Raw genomic sequence first — 20,879 nt, forward strand, 5'->3', positions numbered from 1 at the left:
TGACCACTCAATCGAGTGGGTTGAGTTCTGTGGTGATTCCAGTCGGTAGAATCTGTTGTCCTTCGGATGTCTTTGATTGCAGGGCAGTGTCCTTGGGTAGGGTACTCAGATCAGGTCTATTGCCCTACCCTAGGTACATGTTGTCATCAGCGATCCCCTATACTTGTGGGTCATCACGCGACAACCTCTTCGATGGCGTGTCAACCCCACGGGCTCCGAGCCGGAGGTAAACGTTGGCATGACTCATGGCACTTTTGCTGCCATGGAGCAGCGTGCTCACTGTGCGAGGCAGATGGCATGACAGCCCCCGCGGAGGAGGGCGCAGAGGCAGAGTCGTACACCGCTCTGGTGTCGATACGGGTGACCGACACCCCTCGCGCCGCATCGCGTCGTGGTGGAGGTGTCGAGCTCCAACCACGATGGGTCTATCATGGACGTGACATCGACTGGTGACTCCCAGGCCACTAGCTCCGACGAGTAAGAGCAGGGCATGGGAGACGGCGGTGCATCGAGTCCCATGAGCCGGTCTATGTCCCATATGGTACTCTTCCTTGCTGGAGGCCGCACCTTTACTCTGGGAAGCTCAGCGGGCCGCCGGACATGGAGACGTACGAGCGCCGGCGAAGATTTATACTAGGTTTTACATGAGGAGGATTTGGTAACAAGGTATTCAGTTGTGGAAGATGACATTTAAGATGTGACCGATCACTGTCCATGGACATACCCGGACGCATTCGCGAACGTTTGAGAATCCGGATTAGCTATATGTAACTATAGATGCTCTTAGGTGCAAAATTACGTATAGTTGAAATAGTGTACCGGGAAAGCAAATGTGGCGTGGTACACGCTTTCCACGGAAAAATGCTCCGGTTAAACACCCAGGCACACAACCCCGAATGGCAAAGCTTGCCCGCGCACGTCCAACCAAAAACTTGGTCCAACGCCAACTCGGACCGCAGGACTGCAGCCCATCGCACCGCCGGTGCCGCTCGTGAGTCGTGGCACGGCACCGGCCCGGCCGAACCAACGTGCCGGACACATCCACCGCCCACCGCGGTGCAAAAAATCTCCACAACACGAGGAGACCGTAGCTGCCGTGCCGTGTCCACGTTCCTTCCACTTTCACTTCCTCTCCCCTGTTTCACCCCTCTCCTTCCTCTGCTCCGCTAGACCGCAAAAATGGCAGCATCCCTGCCGTCGCTCCCGTCCCCGCCACCGTCGCCGGCGGCCACCACCCTGGCCAGCAACCTCCTCTCCTTCCCCGCGCCGCGGCCACGCCTCGCCGCCACGCACCGCCGCGCGGTCGTGGCCGCGGCCTCGTCCAGGCCCCCTCCCCCTCCCCCTCCGCCGCCGTCCCCGGAGGGAGGCGACGAGGAGGTGGAGAGGGCCATGGGGATGGACGGCGGCATCCCCGGGACCTCCGGCGAGCTGCTGCGCCGCGTCTCCTCCCGCGCCTACGGCATGCGCCGCCACCTCATGGAGTCGCTCGACTCCCTCGCCTACGACGGTACGAGTCCTCCAGACCATTACCCTTGCCCTGGATCGTGTTCTTACTGGCTTGATCTGCTCAGGGTTGAGCTTTAGCGAGTTCAATTTGATCTATCTTCTATGGTTGGTGAATGGTGATCGGCAGGTTTAGGTCCCCGCGCCTAGTGTTTGATGAAATGCCTAGTCTAAACTCCCGTGTCCTGAGTGTGATCTTTGTGTGTACGGTAGAGTTGCGTGCTGCGATGAACCTTGAGATCCGCAAAAGCAACCCCTGTTTGAGGCTTGTACGCTCACAGACTATTATCTTTCGAGAGTTTAGGCCCTCGCGCCTAGTGTTTGATGAAATGCCTATTCTAAACTCCCGAGAAGTGGGGGTAGAATTGCGTGCCTCGCTGAACTTGATGTTAGCACAAGCAACTCCTGTTTGAGGCTTGTACGCGCACGCCTATCGCGTTTCGAGAGTTGCGTGCTTTGAGATTTTGAGGTGGTAGTGAGACTGTGGGAGTGAGCGACTTTGGATACTTACACATGTGTACACGTGATTATTAACTGTTGCAGTCGCGTCTGTTTCCTCATGTTTTGACTTGGATAGTGAAATTTTGTATTGCCTTTGCGTCACATGTTGAATCAACATTTCTGCTATGGTTGTGCTTATGCTGCTTTCTGCAGTGCTGCAAACCAGGGCCAGTGTGGTTAAATGGCTTCATGACTGAAGGGTTATGATGCGCTCATGCTCACAAGTCACAAGTCACAAGTCACAAATAATACCACAATTTTAAAGCCATAAAAAGTGACCTTGTTCTTATGATTATCCAAGTAATTCTTGTGATGCGGAAGTTTGAATGTTTACTAACTGTGCCATGTCGTCATGATGGTTCAGTGTTGGAGACAAACCCTTGGAGAGAACAACACCTGAAACCAGTCTATGTGCTGGCTAGAAGAGACAATCAACTATGGACAATGAAAACCCGTAGGAACCGCAGGTGAGAAATTTTCAGCTAATGAACAGGTACTTAATCATAATTGGGTGGTTAACTGATCATTATGAAATGGTGTCATCCCATAATATTTTCTGCAGCGAAGTCGAAAGGGAGCTTGGAATGCTTTTCTCAAAGGGAGGAGGTTCAGGAGTTGGGACTAAATCAAAGTACTCTGGCTCCAAGTTTAGTATGGTTGTTGAAGATCTCACAGAGGGAGTACTGGTGAGTAGTTAGTAAAAAGAGTTTTTTTTTCTACATGTCCTTGAAAATCAGCCAACTGTCCTGCTTTTTTAAACCATTTGACCTTCTAGTGCATATTTTGGGTTCATGGGGAAATGTGACTTCTAAATAAGTAAATGGGGGCAATGAATCAGGAACAGGGATTGGTCAAATGAAGCATATATATTCTGAATAAGGGTGGGTTATGCATATTGTTAGAGACTGTAAGGCTCCCTAGTGATATAGTAGTACCATAGTGATCTGTTTGAACGACCAAAAGGGCATTGCAAACTTGAGATGTCTGAAAATGGACTGTACAGCTTAATTGATTCTTTTTACATGACTAAAAGTCATCCTAGGAACAGTTTGTGCTTGCCATCAGGCAAACATACAGGGACTATAAGCGTTATGATATGACCATCTGAACAGTTCAACATCAGTCAACCTTTTCACACCCCCAAAAAAGAATGAGCAATCTGTCAATGCGGTAAGCGTAGCATACCGATATATGTTTGCATTTTAAATTACAAAATCCTGATGTGAAATGTTTGTGCACACCGCTGAAGGTGTAATCTGAATGGTGTGCTCTTCTGTTGGTACTTGTAAAATGTTTGTGCATGTGTTTCTACTTACTGCCACTCTCTTGACGACTAGCTTTCTGCAAAAAAAGAAAAAATCACATAACCGTTTGCTTTGTAATCTTCTGAATCATGAGCTCTTTTGTTTCAGGTGTTTGAAGACGAGGATGATGCTGTAAAATACTGTGACCTTCTACAGGGCGGTGGTCAAGGATGCGAGGGAATTGCAGAGCTAGAGGCTTCATCAGTAAGAAAAACAAGCGACACGACCTTCATAAGTACCATTGTTTGGTTGACGACTGATCATACCCATCCTTGTATGTAGGTTTTCAACATGTGCCGTCAAATGAAAGCTCTTGCTGTCCTTTTCCGGCGTGGAAGGACTCCTCCAACGCCTCAAAGCCTCGAGCGTGACTTGAGGGCGAGAAACCGGTCACTGGAAGACTAGGATCTTTGGGATGCACGGTGTAGATATGTCAATTGTATTCTTCTAGCTGGTTGAAGCACAGGCCCTATGCCTTGTATACTAAATGGTACATAGATGATTCAAGCCACAAAAAAATGATGAAACATAACTGGTACATAGATTCAGTGATAGCCAAGATGGAGTGGAAGTCAAGTCTGACAGAGTACATATTTAGCTTGAGATTAGCAATCTCTGTAAAACTGAATATCCTTGTAATTATTTACATTCTATTTACAGTGAATAAATAAGATTCTTAAGTTACTATGCCGTCAGATAGTGTGTATGATCTTAAGATTATCTCAGTCGCTGAGCAGTGTGTGGTTTGCTTCTCAGTTATAGCCAGAAAGAAATGGGGTCAAGTCTGTCTGACAGCAAACACAAAACATAGTCTGAGATCAGTAATCTCTGTATAATTGAGTATGCTTGTAAGTATAATTTACATTATTTACAGCAACTGGATCCTAAGTTATTATGATCTTCTCAGTCATGCCGTCGCACCGAGGAATAACACGACGCTTTTGCAGTCTTTTTGATCATGCGACGAGCTCCAAATTAAAGAATCTTGCATGAATCAATGCCATCATCACCACAGTTACAAAATCGAAGAAGATGATGATGAGGAAGAAAGTTCAGGTTCAGTGTTTGCGGGTCCTCCCCTCGGTGAGCTTCTCGGTGCGGTACTTCTTGAAGTCGGCGGCGAGGCCGGTGTCGAAGTCGTGCTTCATCTGCTCCGCCAGCTGCCGGAGCACGGTGTCGCCGACGCCCCGGATGATGGGCTCCGGCACCAGCGCCAGCACCGGCGGCAGGTTGAACCCCACGCTCATCTCCACGTGGCCCCTCAGGCTCCGCCGCCCCTCCGGCTGCGGGTACAGCGAGCCCCGCACCGTCAGCGCCAGGTGCGACGGCATCGCGTCCCTCTGCAGCCCCTTCAGCTTGTAGTCCGTCTGCATCCACCCATTGATTCCGCCATGAGCTCAGGCTGACGATGACGATGATGAAAATTAAAGATGGTTTACCACTTCCATGAGGAGGAGGCTGGTGGCGTGCACGGGGACGTGGGGCGGGTACCCCTCCCCGCCGGACCTGCTCACGAAGCGGACGGCGATCACCGGGCACGCCGACAGGAACAGGAACTGGATCGGCACCAGCTGCACGCTCCACTCCTCCTGTCAAAATTCAACACCGAGCAGTCCGTCAGAGTTGCCGTGCAGTTTCAGAGACGACAACTTTGCAAGGAAATGGTAAAGATCACTCACGTCGTTGAGTTTGGTTCGCTTCCGCTTGTCGGGGAACACGGCCCCGACGATCCTCGGCCTGTTCATGAGGTACTCGTCGATGGATGCCTGAGCAAAGAAAGAGCCGAGCCTCAGCTCAGGGGAATCAGATAACCTCCCAGCTAAAAACCCAAAGCTTATTATTAGCACTGATGACACTGGCAGCGACGACTTACCCCGGGAGTTTCACCCATGGGGATGTCGGTGTTGAACCTGTAGGAGAAGGTGAAGAGGTCGCTGGGGTTGACCTTCTTCTCCTTCGCCGCCTTGCCGCCGTACGAAGGCGGGGGCTTCAGAGCGCAACTGGTGATCGCTCTCGACGGCGACCACGACGACTGGACACTCGGAGCAAAAGTATTTCGTGGTCTTGATCGGAGCGGTGTCGCCCTGACGCCGCCGCAGCCGGTGACCCTGCCCGCACCCGGACGAGCTGCAGCATGCCGGCACGCCGTTAGGCTCGGCGATGTCATCCTCTCTCTGCTCCTTATTTTTCTGATCTGATCTTATTCGGAGTCGGGAGTTCCTCTGCTTGATCGCCGGCCGTGCCAATAAGTAAACGAGCCCCACGAGGCATGAAGCAGAGTTGAGCATTCTTGCAAGTAAAGGCAACAGGGTCCGTCCGGGTAGGCCCTACCTACACGCCGGCCCGTTTCTTCCAGTTCCAGGTCTTGGCAAGAGTTTCCCAAGTTTGTTACAGCGAAGAGGTTTCAACTCTCGGCTGCTGCGCTTCAACTGGGATATTTGTTTTTTTTTTCTTTCGAGAAACTGCAACTGGGATATTTGTGTCAAGTTCAGATTCAGACATCAGACATGGGTACGTCTAGTAGTAGTAACCCTGCTGTATCTACATGCAGAGGTGCAGAAATTATGTTTGCGTCTCGTGCTGTTCCGTGAAATTGACCTCTGTTTTGGAGGGAAACGGGGGTTGTTGGTTTACACGTGAAACCGAGGGGAGGGGTAAACCAAAGCTGAGGAGTCCCCTGCGTGCACGTATGCCCCGGCATGACGAGCACGCAAAAGGGACACGCACGCACGGCTCGGCAAGCATACGAAATGCGTCCTGTCCGTAGTTCCTGGTGCTTAAGACTCTAGATTTTTGTGCTGGTATTTTCTTTCCGTGGCAGAGATCAAGTTTATACTACCACACGTTACAGAAATATACAATCTCTACGGCCAACACACAACGTTGCAGGTCAACCGTCAAGTTTGCCACTCCACTAGTAGCAACAAACAGATATCTCATCTACAGTTTACATTCAACGGAACACAGATGTGCTCTTCGAGAATGCAGATTACTTCCTTTTTCTTGTCAAGATACATGTAGTGGTACATATAAAATCCACTGTTTTAAATAGCGTGCTGTCAAGAGAGGTTCCGCACTTTGGTCCTATCATAATGTTGTTTAGAAAGGTCCACCGCGAAAAGCCATAGCCCGCTAAGAGAGTTTGGTCCTATCCAAGGTTTTGGTTACCAAATGAGACATTTTTACCCAGGGGGGCTGGTAAACGTGGTTACCACGGTTACCGAGATATATCGAGAATATTTCAAACGAATTTTATAGTTGAATTTTGAATTCAAATAAGTGAATGAACGAACATTTGAACCAGAGACCTCTCAAAAAAAGAAACTAGGTTGCTACCAACACACCAGAATGACCTCTCATGGCATTGATTACATCCTATGTATTTTACTATAAATCGAGTGTTTAAATTCAAAAAATAAAAAATGGCATTTTTTGCTGGATATATGGATTTACCCAGGTGCACGGAAATACGTGGTAACCATGGGAAATCTCGAAATTTTGACCGGTAACCAGAACCTTGGTCCTATCACATGAAGTAAACTACCGTGACCACGACAAGACCTCTAGAAATTCTTCATATGGACTTATTCGGGCATCAGAATTATGCCAGCTTCAGTGGCAGTCATTATGGTACGATTATTGTTGATGATTTCTCTCACTATACTTGAGCATTCTTTCTCGAAGATAAGACATGGACCCAAGACATCTTCAAAAGATTCGCCATGGATCTGCATTGTGTGCTTTCGTCGGGGCGAGAGTGAAAAAGAAATGTAAGAAAGCTCAAAATGAATATGATGTGCGTATTAAGCACATCAGAACGACAATGCCATTGAGTTCAAAAATACTCACATTGGGAACTTTCTTGACGAAAATGGTGTTACTCATGAGTTCTCTGCCGCATACACTCCCCAGCAAAATGAAGTTGTTGAGCGAAAGAATTGAACTCTTATGGAGATGGCGAGAACAATGCTCAATGAGTATAAAACTTTCTCTGCTCCTGCTTACAAAAATCCGTTGATACGACTAATCACACATCGCACAACAACTCATCCTTCATGGTCGAGTACCCCGCCATCCTTTGTACTCTGGAAGAATGACATGACATCCGAAACTAAGCTAAATGGAATTTGACCGAACACCTGTCGGACATGGTGTCCGCCATGGAGGTCATCAATAGGGGTAGAGTGTACGTGGGTACAAACGGCTCCAGGGTGGACAACGTCCTTGACCGTCGTAAAGACGAGCAGGCGCGTCGGTGCAGGTTGCGGACGTTCGGCAATTCCTTTGTGGAGGCCGGAGAGGTAAAACTGCGGCGGCGGAGGTGGAAGGTGCAAATGCAAAGCAAAGGGGAGGAAGGGTGGAGTGAAAGGAAATGGGACCAGGAGGGGGGAATTTAGTGGGCTTCGGGTGTCGACTCCTATATGGCTGCTATCTGAATTCCCGCAAACCCTCTCCTCCACTTTGTCTTCACATGAGAAAGCACGTTCGAATCACCGAGCGAATCGATACAGACCCGTATTAGATGGTTTTCAAGGTTGGAGTCGGAGATGCCCTTAGAGCATCTTCAGCCGTTGCCCCCCCCCCCAGAACGCATAAAAATCGCCCCCTGGGGGCGAGCCAGCGATACAATCGGCGCTGGGGGCGGATGGGCGTCCAGCCGTCGCCCCCAGGCGCCGATATTGGCCCACTTTCGGCAAATAAAGGGCCCACATGGGCGAGAATAGGCCCATCTCCGGCGTGGTTCGTCGTGGCTCGGCGTTCAATTATCAACATAATTTTTTTTATCACATAGTTCATCACAGAAAATCAAATACTTCAACAAAATAGTGCAACAAAAAATCGTTCAATACAAATTATATAGTTCAACAAATAAAAACTCATCACACGTCGCGCCCGGCTTCAACCCTTGAGCCTCCATAGGTGATCCACCAGATCCTGCTGCAGTTGATGATGCACCTGTGGGTCTCGGATCTCCTGACGCATACTGAGGTAGGTAGTCCAGGTTGCCGGTAGCTGGTGATCAACTTCGGCTAGAGGACCCTGCCTGTAGTATGGTTCAGTATCAAACACTGGCTCTTCTTGCTCGCTCTCGATGATCATGTTGTGCAAGATGACACAGCAAGTCATGATCTCCCACATTTGATCTTTCGACCAGGTCTGAGCAGGGTACCGGACAACAGCAAATCGAGATTGGAGCCCACCAAATGCCCGCTCGACATCCTTCCGGCAAGCCTCCTGCACCTTGGCAAAGTGGGACTTCTTGCCTCCTGGCACATCGTTTGAGATAGTCTTCACAAATGTAGACCACCTCGGATAGATGCCATCAGCTAGGTAGTACCCCTTGTTGTAGTGCCGCCCATTGACCTCGAAGTTCACCGGAGGAGAATGACCTTCAACAAGCTTGGCAAAGACAGGGGAGCACTGCAGCACGTTGATGTCATTGTGAGTTCCTGGCATACCAAAGAAGGAGTGCCAAATCCAGAGGTCCTGTGTGGCCACCGCCTCAAGTACCACACTGCAACCGCCTTTGGCGCCTTTGTACATCCCCTGCCAAGCAAATGGGCAGTTCTTCCATTTCCAATGCATGCAACCGATGCTTCCAAGCATCCTAGGAAATCCTCTTGCTGCATTTTGTGCTAGGATCCGAGCAGTGTCTTCCGCATTGGGTGTTCTCAAGTATTGCGGTCCAAACACTTCCACCACTGCCCGACAGAACTTGTAGAAACACTCAATGCTGGTAGACTCGGCCATGCGCCCATAGTCGTCGAGTGAATCACCGGGAGCTCCGTATGCAAGCATCCTCATCGCTGTCGTGCACTTCTGGATCGAGGTGAATCCAAGTTTGCTGGTGCAATCCATCTTGCACTTGAAGTAGCCGTCGAACTCCCGGATGGAATTCACAATCCTGAGAAATAGCTTTCGGCTCATCCGATAACGGGCCGAAATGTTTTATCACCGTGAAGTGGAGCATCGGCGAAGTAGTCGGAGTAGAGCATGCAGTAGCCTTCGAAGTAGTCGAAGAGTCGGAGTAGAGCATGCCGGTTCTTTGCTTTCACCCGCCCCGCCGCCGAGCCACCTCGCCGCGGCTTTTCATTGCTCGCCAGCATCTGGGCGAGGGCGGCGAGCACCATGAGATGCTCTTCTTCCTGGACGTCGGCCTCGGCTTCCTCCTCCAGCAGCGCGGCGAGCGCTTCCTCGTCATCCGAGTCCATCGCCGAGGCAGGCAAATCGCTGAACACCTTGCGCCCGGTTGGCGTGTACCCCGCCGCTAAACTGCCCCTCCGCGGCCGGAAACGCCCAGCTGCTGGTAGAGTGGCTGCCTCGGCGAATCTCTGCTATTTTTCCGGCGGGGATTGGCTATCTAGCGGTGAAGGGCGGCGGGCGGCGCCGGGATACAACTAGTGCCGGCCGAGGGCGCGGGGGGTGGGAGGCGAGTCGGGGAAGAAAAACTTGACTTTTCACCTGACCGTGTGGGCCAGCCGCGATTTCCCCTTGCGCCGGAGCCCCCGATCGTCCCCTAGTGCGCCGGGTTCGGCCTGCGACCGCCGGGCCCGAAAACGGGCCGAACCGGCACTTTTCGTTGTCCTGAGGGCGCGACTGAGGCATTTTTGCGCCTGCGCCGAAAAAGTGGCCTGGGGGGCCTGTTGGGGACGCGGCTGGAGATGCTCTTAGCGCCAAGTGTCTTTCTCAGTATATTGGCGTCCAAAAACAATATATAAACCCAAAATATCCCCCTCATCTGTGGTTGTTCTGAATCTGTTATTCAGGATGTTCAGGTCGTGTCAGCGCCGACGGAGGACGAGCGCAGGCCTGGGAGTGGACGGCAGGCGGAGCACCAGCGGCGGGGCGGATCTAGCGGTCGAGCAGAGGAGATGGATTGGGAGGGGAGGGCCGCCTTCACATCCGCGTGGGTGCTCCCTGTCGATCACCCCCTAGTGCGCCGGGTTCGGCCTGCGACCACCGAGGCTCGAGCTGCTGCGCTCCGAGATCTCCTGGTGCTTTGGAGCAGCCGCGGGGCAGAGACACCAAGGTCTAGACCTCCACAACCATACGCCGTGGTAAGCAGGCCCTGCGTGTAAGATACACTTTCCTCGCTTTAGGAAAACCACACTCTGTGCAACTAATAATAAGTTGGTCAGTAACGCCTGAAGCGCTACAATTCTCATCATTGTGCTGGGATGGCTGGGTTCTGTTGAATGCAGTGATCTATGTCACGATGTTCCCGTGTTATGCTTACACGAGTCTGCCTTGCCCTGCAACCATTTTGTTAGTGAACTGCAGCTGTTTTCATTTGCTGGGATTCATCAGTCTACTCTTGACAGACAGATATCGCCAGACTGCAATGCAATTTTCTGCCAGTACTTCCTCCTGGTAATTCTTGTTAATTTTTTAATTACATTTGCTTTTCCATTCTGCAGGCTGAAGCTCCTTTTGTTGACATGCAATTTCGAGATGTTCTCGTGGAGGTACAAGATGGAATGATGACGCTTTCACGCTGTTTTTTTTCCCTCTCGAATTGCTTGTTCTACGGTAGTCATGGTACCATTACTATCTTGCAGTTATGTTGCTTACTAATATTGCATATTCAGTGTCTCGTGTTTTTTGCTTGGTTATATTTACCTCTTCCAGGTTGATGGTACTTGGAAGTACTGTATTAAATTTTGAGTGGCAAACTCTTCATTTGCAATATCATCATGATTCCATAGGACATTCCGTTTCTGCCCTTGCTCCTCAAATTAAAGTAGTGTTTCTCTTACTCTCATCCTGCAGCTTCATATCTATATTGGTGAAGGCAGGGCAGAAGGCATTGGATTTAAGCTGTCTGTACCAATAAACCCCAATGATAAGTCTTCTTTGAGGAGATTCCCTTGAGCTTTCTAATATTCTGTAAGCCCTAGTGGTTTTGTATAATGCTTGTGAATTTGTGGATTAAGCATTGATTTTACTGTTGTCCACATCATATATTCTCACTGTTGTTTTCAGTTGCCAACTTGTCTTTGCCTCATATATTGTTGCTGAATTTCTAAATATCGTTCTCTAATTCTTCTGTTAGTTTCTTAGGCTTCTTGATGTACTTGTTACATTAACTTTGTATGTTAAATCTGCATTCTGTAACCCATGAGGCGTGATGATACCTTTGTAGAAAATGTATCCTAACTTTCAGGACAGATTGGCATATAGTGCGATTGCTCCTGTTATATACCTGAGCTATTACCTAATGGCTGTTATCAATAAGTGTGCAGTTCATTTCTCTTTCTTAGCTTGCTAGCTGCTTCTAAATTATGTAATTTAGTGATATTTTCGCTCTTGTTTTGTTCTTAGTTGTCCAGTTTAATAATATATCTCTCCATATGTTATTTGACTTATCTTGCCTGTATAATCCTGTTAACATAGTTCACATCCTTATTTCTTTCCCCTCTCTTTTTCTTCTGTGCTCCCTAAGCACCTGGCAGTGTCCAAATTTTATGCGCTTAGTTCGGAACTGTAAAAGTTCCTTTCCTTGTTTCTTCTTTTCTCCGGAGGCTGCAGCTTTTGTACTTCGTAGTGTAGGCTTACATTTTGCAGCTTTTGTACTTCATAATTTAGGCCATGGTTAAGAAAGGTGCGCCTACATCTAGGTGACATAGCACTTAGTTGTGCTACGCATGCCCTTAGGCAGGATAGGAGTTAGGCCAAGGCAAAATTAGGAATTTATGCCCAGCGGTTTTTTGAACCTTTGTTTTGTCATATGTTTTTGTGGAGGCAGTGAATATCTTAGCCAAGCTCTGCTCAACATCGTGTGGCATACATTAGATATTTTACCTTCTATAAATATTACCTGAGAAGATTTATTATGTCCACTGTCTGTGATTTTGTCATTCTATTGTGGAGCCTTCTTGTGTGAGCTCTGTTTTAAGAGTCCATTGCATGTCATTCTCTGTGCCACTTTAATTTCTTTTTAGTTCTATCAGCTAAGGTGATGAGAACATTAATCTGACATGACACTTTTTCTTTGTACCAGTTCTCACTCAGATAATGATAAACAAAGGAAACAGCTTGATGCAGTCAAATTTATCCAAGCTCTTTATTTAGCGCACAAATATCAATCTGTTACGAACACTACGTATGCAAGACCATATGAACAGTTGTTTCTTAAAATGCTTTGGCAAGATGCGGGTTACGCAAAAGAGCCTACATTACTCGGAGCATTGCAGGAGTTCATGAAAGAAGATAAGCTATAAGAAGTGCCTATTTTGGAAGAAAAACTTCACAACCAAATGGCACAGTTGGATCTGCAAAGTGGAGAGAAAAAGCAAAGCAATCAGCGCTGCAGCTGCTCATGATGTTAGTAAGAACATTCTCGACTTTCAGCAAGTGTTACGGCCATTCGGTTGTTTTTCCGAGAAAAAGGTACAGCCACTCGGTTGGAACATTGAGTCATCAGCTCATGTCAAGGCAGAGCATCACTAGAGTAAGAGTTCCAAATCTGAACCAAGTTTCGGCTTCAAGCCATAACATACTTTCAGGTATTGGTATCGCTGTCAATCCATCGCTACTTCTGCCTGGAACCAGTGCCCTGTTGGCACCCAGAATCAGGCCCTGGTTGCAACATGTGTTCAAACTCAATACAGTGGCAAGTGATTTGAATGGACCAAGTGAGAGCACATGTTCAAGGTTAAAGCTCTTTTCTGAATATCATCCCCTTGTGTCGATCTCTTGTGTCATTACAGTACCAAGTGATTCGAATGCTTGAACTTGGCAGCCAACCTGACAAGAACTGTAAAATGTGTGTTCATTTGTGAGACATACAGGTGAAATAGGCCTTGTAACATGCAAGTTAAAAGAAGATACTATCAGAACTGAAAAATATCAGCCATGCAAACGGGGCGCAAATGTGCTACGCATTCAAATCATTCGCTGAGAGCACGTATTATCCTGTACAGGCATCAACAAGCATAGGACGCTAAGTTGCAGATGTTAATCCTCCCCCCTCCCCCAAGCACTAGGAAACACAAGAGAGAGGCAGCGGGGCGGTCACAAAGTAGGAGCACTTCATTAGTTACCGGAGCTTGCATTGCTTTAGGGATTGAGGATCTCCCAGACAGTCCTCGTCACCAGCCTTGCGTTTGGGTGTTCCAGGACGTTGGCCGGCAGCTGTTGAATCATGTACGCCAGGGTCCGCGTCGTCGCCGGCAAACGCTGAAAATGACAGAGACACCCACCCTGTTGGCCCAAAGGAATTGTATGCATAGCATAGCCAAACGAATGTACGTATACGAGATGGTAGGTTAACACTTACTGTCATGCCTATCTGAAGTAGCTTTTGAATTGCATACTTGCTGAATTCACCGTGCACCAGCTCAGCCAGTTTGGCAGCCTCCAGGTGGATGAAGAAGTTGAGGACGCTGCACAAGAACTCGTCGCTTCCGTGCTCTGTAACATGCTGCAGCAGGTAGTTGCTGCGCAGAGGTGACAAGAGTTTTTTCACCAGTCATTACGATTTCAGTGACTTATAATTCTGTTTTACTCAAGCCATCAGTTTAGTGGGACAAACCTGTATTTTCCTTGGCATATATCTCCTATCTCATTGATGATGGACAACTCCAGGCCCTCGCATTCGTCGCCTTTGGCGTAGGTCGAGCACAAAGCTAGGCATGAGGAGCCAAATCGCCTCTTTTTGAAATATATTCAGGTGGGGAGCCTTTCCCCCCCGGTGACCATTTCAAAAAAAAAAAATCGCGAACGGTGCATATTCTTCTTCATGTCAGAGATGGCATGCTGTATCAAAGCCTGGACAGGAACACATAATCAGCAAAGGTACATGGGAAGAAAGTATGACAGTTGTGAAGGAACGTATCACTGGGCAGGACTGCAGGAATGCGCTTGTTTGCGTCAAGCTGTTTGGCGATTTGCAAATTTGCCGTTGTGGTTGCTGTGGAAATGTGAAGCAGCTGGGTTCTCTGAAGCTACGGCGCACAGAGTCCGGGGAAGTGCAAATACCTCTAACCATGGAGGGGGTCCAGATGTTTGCTGAACATGGTCTCCCATGTTGTTTCATTTAATTTATAGGATCGATACTAGATTATCTGGTTGTTACAGTTCCTCTGCCTAGTTTGATAGTTTCTCAATGAAACATTGAACCTATGTCCATGAATGTTATTATTTTAATCGAAATATGTATATGGCAACTGTGTGGCAGATTGCAAAAACGACCGAACACATCCAGCGCCGTCAGATTCAATCGTGTGGCCCTTTCCCCTTCGCTCGTCTTCCTCCCTGCACTGTCGCAGGTATCGTCCTTGGCGTGGATTTGTCCCGCAAGGCATGCCGGCCTGAAGAGATGCGCTCAGACGTGCTGCCACCGTGGTGGACCTTCGCCGGATCACGGCGGGACGATGGAGGAGTCATCCGCCGCGGTCCCGCGCTTCGCCGACATGCCTGTGCGCCTGCTCGCCAGGCGCCATGACCTCAACGGGATGGGGCTCGACGCCGACACGCTCTGCCTCCCGTCGCACCTCTTCGCCCTCTTCGATGGCCATGGCGGCGCCGAGGTATGCCTAGCTAGGACTAGAAACCCCCTCCCCCCCTTGGATTCATCACCAATGGCGGCCTAGCCGAGCGACCCTGCGATCTGATGATTTGTGTTCATCCGGGTTATCGCGTAGGTGTATGACTACTGCCGAGAGATGCCACAAGTTCAGCAAGTCCATCTTGACCCCATTTCCTGTTGGCTGAGACCCTCACAATCTCTCTCGCTCTCCAATTTCAGTGGACACACATGCAGTGTTTCGAACGGACGCCAGCTTCAGAGTTTCAGAGAAAGATCAGAGCAATTGAAAACAGAGGAGACAGTAGTATTTTGATTCTGGGCAACACATGCCCTTTCTTTTTTCAGTACAACGAATGCCTGAATTATGTTTCCAACGAATGCTGTATTTTGGCTAGCTAGCTGCTATCTACCTGTTGCGTGATGCTAGTTAGCAAATTCCACCTGTGCTCCTTCATGCTACTACTATCTGCTGCTATAATTTTCATGGAATTTGCTCCCAATCTTTCTTTTTTGGCAAGAAAAAAGCAAAAGTAGTTTTGAAAAGAATGATATTTTGTCGGGTAGGTATCTCTCTCACTTGCAGTAAACTGCCCCTTGAAAATGTTCCCTATACTGATTCTGATAACTTAGGTACCATCACCGCAGTAAATTTGACCCTAAAATTTTGTATTGAAAAATATAACGCCGGTAATTTTCTCTGTAAATAGTTGATAATATACGCACGACAGACTAGATAACTTACACACAAACACCGCTGTAATTTTGAGTCGCGAGTAAAAAATGTTGAAAACATACCTTCGATAAATATCGTGTAAATAGCACGATAATATATGCACCATAGATTTGATAACTTACGTTTAAAATACTGCAATATTTTTTCTTCGGTAGAAAAAAAAGTTGTAGTAAACATACAATGGTAAATTTTGTGTACATAGCATGGTATTTTAAGCACCGCGGACTTGTTAAACTGCCTATAAAGACCATGATAACTTTCTGACCCTGGAAAAGAAATTGTTCAAACATATCCCCGCTATTTTTTTAAAAACATGGTAGTATAAGCAGCTCATAACCGATAACTTACATACAAACACCATGATAACTTTTGTCCTAGGAAAAAGTTGTTGGAAAATATACCCTCGCTAAATTATTTGTACATAATATGGTAATATATGGCTCACAGACCTGATAACTTACGTCCAAACACCTCGGTAACTTTAACTAGGAGAATAATCATTGCAAATTACCCCCGGCAGCTTCTGTGCAAATAACACGGTAATGTACGTCCAAACACCATGGTAATTTCTTGGATAGGGAAAGTTTTAGAGAATACTCGCAGTAATTCTATGTAAATAGTATGGTAATTCACGCACCGCGGACATGATAACTTACGTAAAAACACCGTGTTAACTTTTGACTCGGGAAAAAAGATGTTGAAACATACCCCGATGTGTGTATAACTTGTGTATGAACATCATGGTAACTTTTCTGATTTGGGGGTGTAAAAATTGTTGAAAACATACACGCAGTACCTTCTATGTACCTAGCATGATGATTTACACACCGTAAACATGATACAAAACACCATAGTAAATTTGCCCAAGTGAATTTTTTTGTGAACACGCAATAACTTCTGTCTACATAACGTGATAATTTACTCATCGCATATCTGATTACTTACGTACAAACATGATTATAACATTGACGCGCGGGGAGGGGGGGGGGTGTGGTTGAAAAATACATCCCTGATAACTTATCTGCAAATATCATGGTAATATACGAAGCCCATACTTGATAATTTAAGTTCAAACAGGGGAAAAGCTATTGAGAAACATACCCCAAAAACTTGAGTAAGAAAAGCATGACAACATTACAACTTCGTACCTGATAACTTACCTGCAAACATCATGAATTTTGCATCTGAAAAGGAGTGAAGAGGACGCCCGGGTTTGTGAACCGTGTGAAACGTGCAAAAAAAAAAAGAGATAGAACTAGGGTGCATTGTTCTAAAACCCGTACAAGTGAGGCCGTTGCTCTGGATTTTCAGTTACTGATCACTACCTCTTTTGCTTATTCTCGTCTCAAGAAGATACAACTAGTATGTAAGTTGTATGTAATCAGTTAAGTTGGCTAGCCCAGTTGAATGTTGCAGCTTAGTTATATATGAGAGTGTCTGGGTTTGATTCCCCTTCCATGCCATTTTTTTTGCCTATTTTAAATTACAGGCACGAGAAAAACTGAAGAAGATGGGCGGCGGTCGCTCGGGACTCGGGAGGAGGTGGGATCGAAGGGAGAATAGTCATGTGGTACTTTTAGCAATATGGCACACGTGTGTCAAATATCATAGTCCTATTTTAATTTTAGCAATATTCGATTCCCCTTCCATGCCATTTTTTTTGCCTATTTTAAATTACAGGCGCGAGAAAAACTGAAGAAGATGGGCGGCGGTCGCTCGGGACTCGGGAGGAGGTGGGATCGAAGGGAGAATAGTCGTGTGGCACTTTTAGCAATATGGCACACGTGTGTCAAATATCATAGTCCTATTTTAATTTTCAGCATCGGATGAATAAGTACTCTACTTGTATAAACTGTAAACCACTACAAAAGAGCAGAATGCTCAGGTGTTGATATTGCCTCATGTTCAGAAGAAGCCTGAATCAAAATTTGTTGATACGACGTTCACTGCACCATGATTCTAATCCTGCTTCTCTATCCAGTAGTTATCCACTAATACTGGATTGTACTACATCATGTTGAGTAATTTTTCTTCTTATTACATACATATTGAGACACAATATTGTTCGTTGATCAACAGGCGCATTGCACGTTTATTAGTGCAAACCAAATGACCCAGGCAGCCCAAAAATATGCAGGCAAAGCTCGGGTGCGAGAAGATTACCTTGGTTTCTTGGTATGGCAGTGTGCGGAAGCATATCTCGAGGAGCTCCCGTCCCCTGGCGTTGTTGCCTGTGACATTCTCGCGGATCAGGCACTGGATGATCTCCCTGCACAGGTCGGGGGTACTCCGGGACGGCCTTGAACAGACTCTCAATAGAAGTTAGCCTGCAGCATGCACATCCATTTTCAAGTCAGCAACTACAGGTAAGCATGTAGGCACGCAGATCCAGGGACCAGGGTCGATCGGGAACTCGCTTACCAAATGTAACCGGTCTCGTCGACAGGCGTTCGCATGAGCCAGCGCCCCCAGACAGGCTTGTGTGGTTCCACGAAGGACTGCACGAGCTCCCGGAGACGGTTGTAGTTGCCCTCGAAGCACTCGAGCAACATGCGGAGCTCCGAACTCCCGTGCTCTGTCCCCATGGCCTTGTGAAGGTCGAGCTTGATGCGCGTCAGGACTTCGGGCAGCTTGGCTAGCATCTCCTCCACCTCGAGCGCTGGGCCACTGCTCGTGGAATCCGGAGTGGGAGGGTTGCTGCCGCTTGCAAAGTGGGGCGTCGAGGGCGAGGTCGACCGCGGGTACCAATCGGGCTGCCTCTGCGAAGACTCGCCGCGCGTCGTGCTGTCGATGGAGCGCGGCGCGAGGGAGCGGTGCTGCAGCTCCATCGGCGCCCTCTGCGGGAGGAGGCGCGGCGCGAGGAAGCGGTGCGGCAGCTCGGTCGGCGCGCCCTGCGGGAGGGGCGGGGCACCCTGCAGAAGGAAGGGCTGCAGCTCGATCGGGGCGCCCTGCGGGAGAAGGTGGTGGTGCTAGCTGCTGCTGCCCGACCGGCGCGCCCTGCGGGAGAAGGTGGTGGTGGTGCTGGATCGGCGCGCGAGACGCGAGATTCTGAACCATGGTTCGGCCGAACCTATGGTCCAGGCCGTAGGATTGCCCAGCCTTCTGCATATGGATCCGTATACCATTTGAATTCAAAAAAGGATCAATTAAGGCCCAAACAGCCAGAGGCCTCGTTAGTCTCTTTGATTCCAGCGATTAGCTGGCACAGCCCTAAGCCTGCGGAGGCTAGTTTTTTTTCATCGTAATGATGAATGGCACACTTATCTAAAAGCTTTAGCACTTGAGCCGATGGATGTTGGGCAGGACCATGAATAAAAAAGTTATCCTGTGCTCATTCATTTGTGGTACTGTTCATCTTCCAGGCTGCTACATATAGCGGATGAGGAGCCCATTCTGCCAACAACTCCTTTGCTCGCAGCATGAGAGCTCCATCCGGCATGGATAGCGAAGAAGACACCTCTTTAGACCATCAGCACATGGCTGTTGATCTCACTCCTGCCGGCATGGATACGCTCTCTAACAGGTATTTACCCCGTTCAGTGGCCATCAGAAAGATGCCGTCTCATGTTTGATTTACATACTTATCTTTTTCCCCTGAAAAAATTACTCAAGCACCTGCGACCCCCTCCTTTCAGATCAAACAAAGGCATCACCGAGCTATCAGATTGTTCTAATCCTGGCTGTGGTGTTGTTGATTCAATCACAGCGAATCCAGAGTTCTCAGAACTGCATTCTGGAAGATCGGCACCTAAGCGGAAAAGGTAGTACATTTTGTTTTTTTTACACTGGGATTTTTTAACTATTGTTAGAAGTAGTTTTTCTGTGGTGTACGATGGTGATAATGGCATAATTTATGAACTGTCAAGTGTCGTTTGTGTTGTTAATTAGTCTTGTTCGATATTTACAGCGAGGTTTTCAATAGTGTGAACCATCGGCAAAACGTCAGGTTTTGTGTGTAAATGACAACTAGTTTTTTTTATTAGTACTATTTTAGACTATATTTGCCGCCGTTAAAATTCATCAATGTTTGTGAGTACGACAGGATGTTCTTCGGAAAACATATCAACACAGTCTTTTAAGCAACACAATCCAAAAAATCATGCTTAAAAAAATATTTAGCATAGTTTTGTAAGCACACTGTGCAAACAGGTCATGTTTTATTACTCCTCGTTTATTTTGTTTCTCTACGTTTTTGCTGGGTTGTTACGTTATTATAACTTTGTTTTAATACTCTATAACGGTTTTGCCGAAATATGTAGTAAACGGGAAGCGTTTGAAGGAATGGACTACAGAATTGCCCCTGCAGTAAAAAGTCCGTTCCAGAAGTGTGTGGAGCGCACTGCTTTTAGGGGCGATGCAGATGTGTTCGTTCCAAGTGTTGGAACAATCTTTGATTCAAAGGATGAAGCCTACGATTTCTACAACATGTTCTCTTGGGAGTGTGGTTTTGGTATTCGCTATGGAAAGAGTAGCACTAATAACAAAAATTACAGAACAATGCAGGACATCGTTTGCCAGTGTGCGGTATGCATCATTTTAATCTTAATTGTTTGTTTTTGTCTCGGTCGGATTATTGGTTCATACTTTTTTTGTCTGCCTTTCACTCTGTGTCTTTACCATTATTACAGGGCAAAGAAGAAAGGCCCAACACAACAACATGCCGCACTGGTTGTGAAGCTCGTATAAGACTACATCGAACTGACGACCATGGATGGTATGTGACCGTTTTCATTAACAAGCACAATCACCCACTATCTGTGAAGTGTGGCGAGAAAAAACAGTGGAAATCACATAGCGTTATAAGTCCTTTAGCAAAGGATTTTATTCGTAACCTCAGGGAGAACAACATCAGGTTTGACCAGATATACAACATATTAGGGTCAGGTCTTGGCTCTTCTCTAGGCGTGCCTTTTAGGAAGCAGACATTGAGAATTCTGTGTGCAACCATAGCTCATGATTCCATCGCTGATGATATGGCCAAAACCACTAGTATACTTTAGGATATGAGTGCCACAGATCCGGACTTCAAAGTTTGTGTGCAAGTAGACGGTGAAAGCAGGGTGAAAACAGTAATATGGTGTAATGGTAAAAATCGGCTGGATTATGCACATTTCGGTGATGTGGTTACTTTCGACACCACTTACAGGACCAACCTGTATAACATGCCATTTGGGCTTTTTGTTGGTGTGAATAACCATTTCCAGTCTATTATTTTTGGCGGCGTCCTCATGGTTGATGAAAAGACTCCCACATTTGAATGGGCATTCAGAAACTTTATTGACTTGATGGACGGGAAACATCCTACTAC

The 20,879-nt window shown here is 47.5% G+C and overlaps 3 protein-coding genes and 1 long non-coding RNA gene across 4 annotated transcripts; 3 read left to right on the plus strand and 1 right to left on the minus strand.

The window, feature by feature from the left end:
• The first annotated feature begins 1,092 nt into the window (after positions 1-1,092).
• On the plus strand, positions 1,093-4,003 carry LOC109733399 (uncharacterized). The gene is made up of 5 exons (XM_020292611.4): positions 1,093-1,507; positions 2,369-2,471; positions 2,567-2,690; positions 3,417-3,512; positions 3,591-4,003. Exons 1-5 carry the CDS (start codon positions 1,180-1,182, stop codon positions 3,711-3,713), a joined length of 774 nt encoding a protein of 257 aa, XP_020148200.1. The 5' UTR covers positions 1,093-1,179; the 3' UTR covers positions 3,714-4,003.
• A 113-nt stretch (positions 4,004-4,116) lies between these two features.
• Positions 4,117-5,594, minus strand: LOC109733398 (uncharacterized). Its single transcript, XM_020292610.4, has 4 exons — positions 5,182-5,594; positions 4,988-5,074; positions 4,748-4,897; positions 4,117-4,675 (listed from the first exon to the last, which is right to left on the minus strand). Exons 1-4 carry the CDS (start codon positions 5,473-5,475, stop codon positions 4,367-4,369), a joined length of 840 nt encoding a protein of 279 aa, XP_020148199.1. The 5' UTR covers positions 5,476-5,594; the 3' UTR covers positions 4,117-4,366.
• A 4,458-nt stretch (positions 5,595-10,052) lies between these two features.
• LOC109733400 (uncharacterized) lies at positions 10,053-14,462 on the plus strand. Its single transcript, XM_073496947.1, has 4 exons — positions 10,053-10,366; positions 10,727-10,774; positions 11,079-11,195; positions 12,310-14,462. The coding sequence occupies exons 1-3, from the start codon at positions 10,181-10,183 to the stop codon at positions 11,178-11,180; spliced, it is 336 nt and encodes a 111-aa protein (XP_073353048.1). The 5' UTR covers positions 10,053-10,180; the 3' UTR covers positions 11,181-11,195; positions 12,310-14,462.
• Positions 14,463-18,899: 4,437 nt separating this feature from the next.
• Positions 18,900-20,215, plus strand: LOC120962585 (uncharacterized). The gene is made up of 3 exons (XR_006662081.2): positions 18,900-19,094; positions 19,207-19,332; positions 19,831-20,215. It is a non-coding gene; the product is annotated as an uncharacterized lncRNA (long non-coding RNA).
• The last annotated feature ends 664 nt before the right edge of the window (positions 20,216-20,879 follow it).

The sequence above is a fragment of the Aegilops tauschii genome, chromosome 4, assembly GCF_002575655.3.
Source record: "Aegilops tauschii subsp. strangulata cultivar AL8/78 chromosome 4, Aet v6.0, whole genome shotgun sequence".
In the NCBI taxonomy this organism is placed as follows: domain Eukaryota; kingdom Viridiplantae; phylum Streptophyta; class Magnoliopsida; order Poales; family Poaceae; genus Aegilops; species Aegilops tauschii.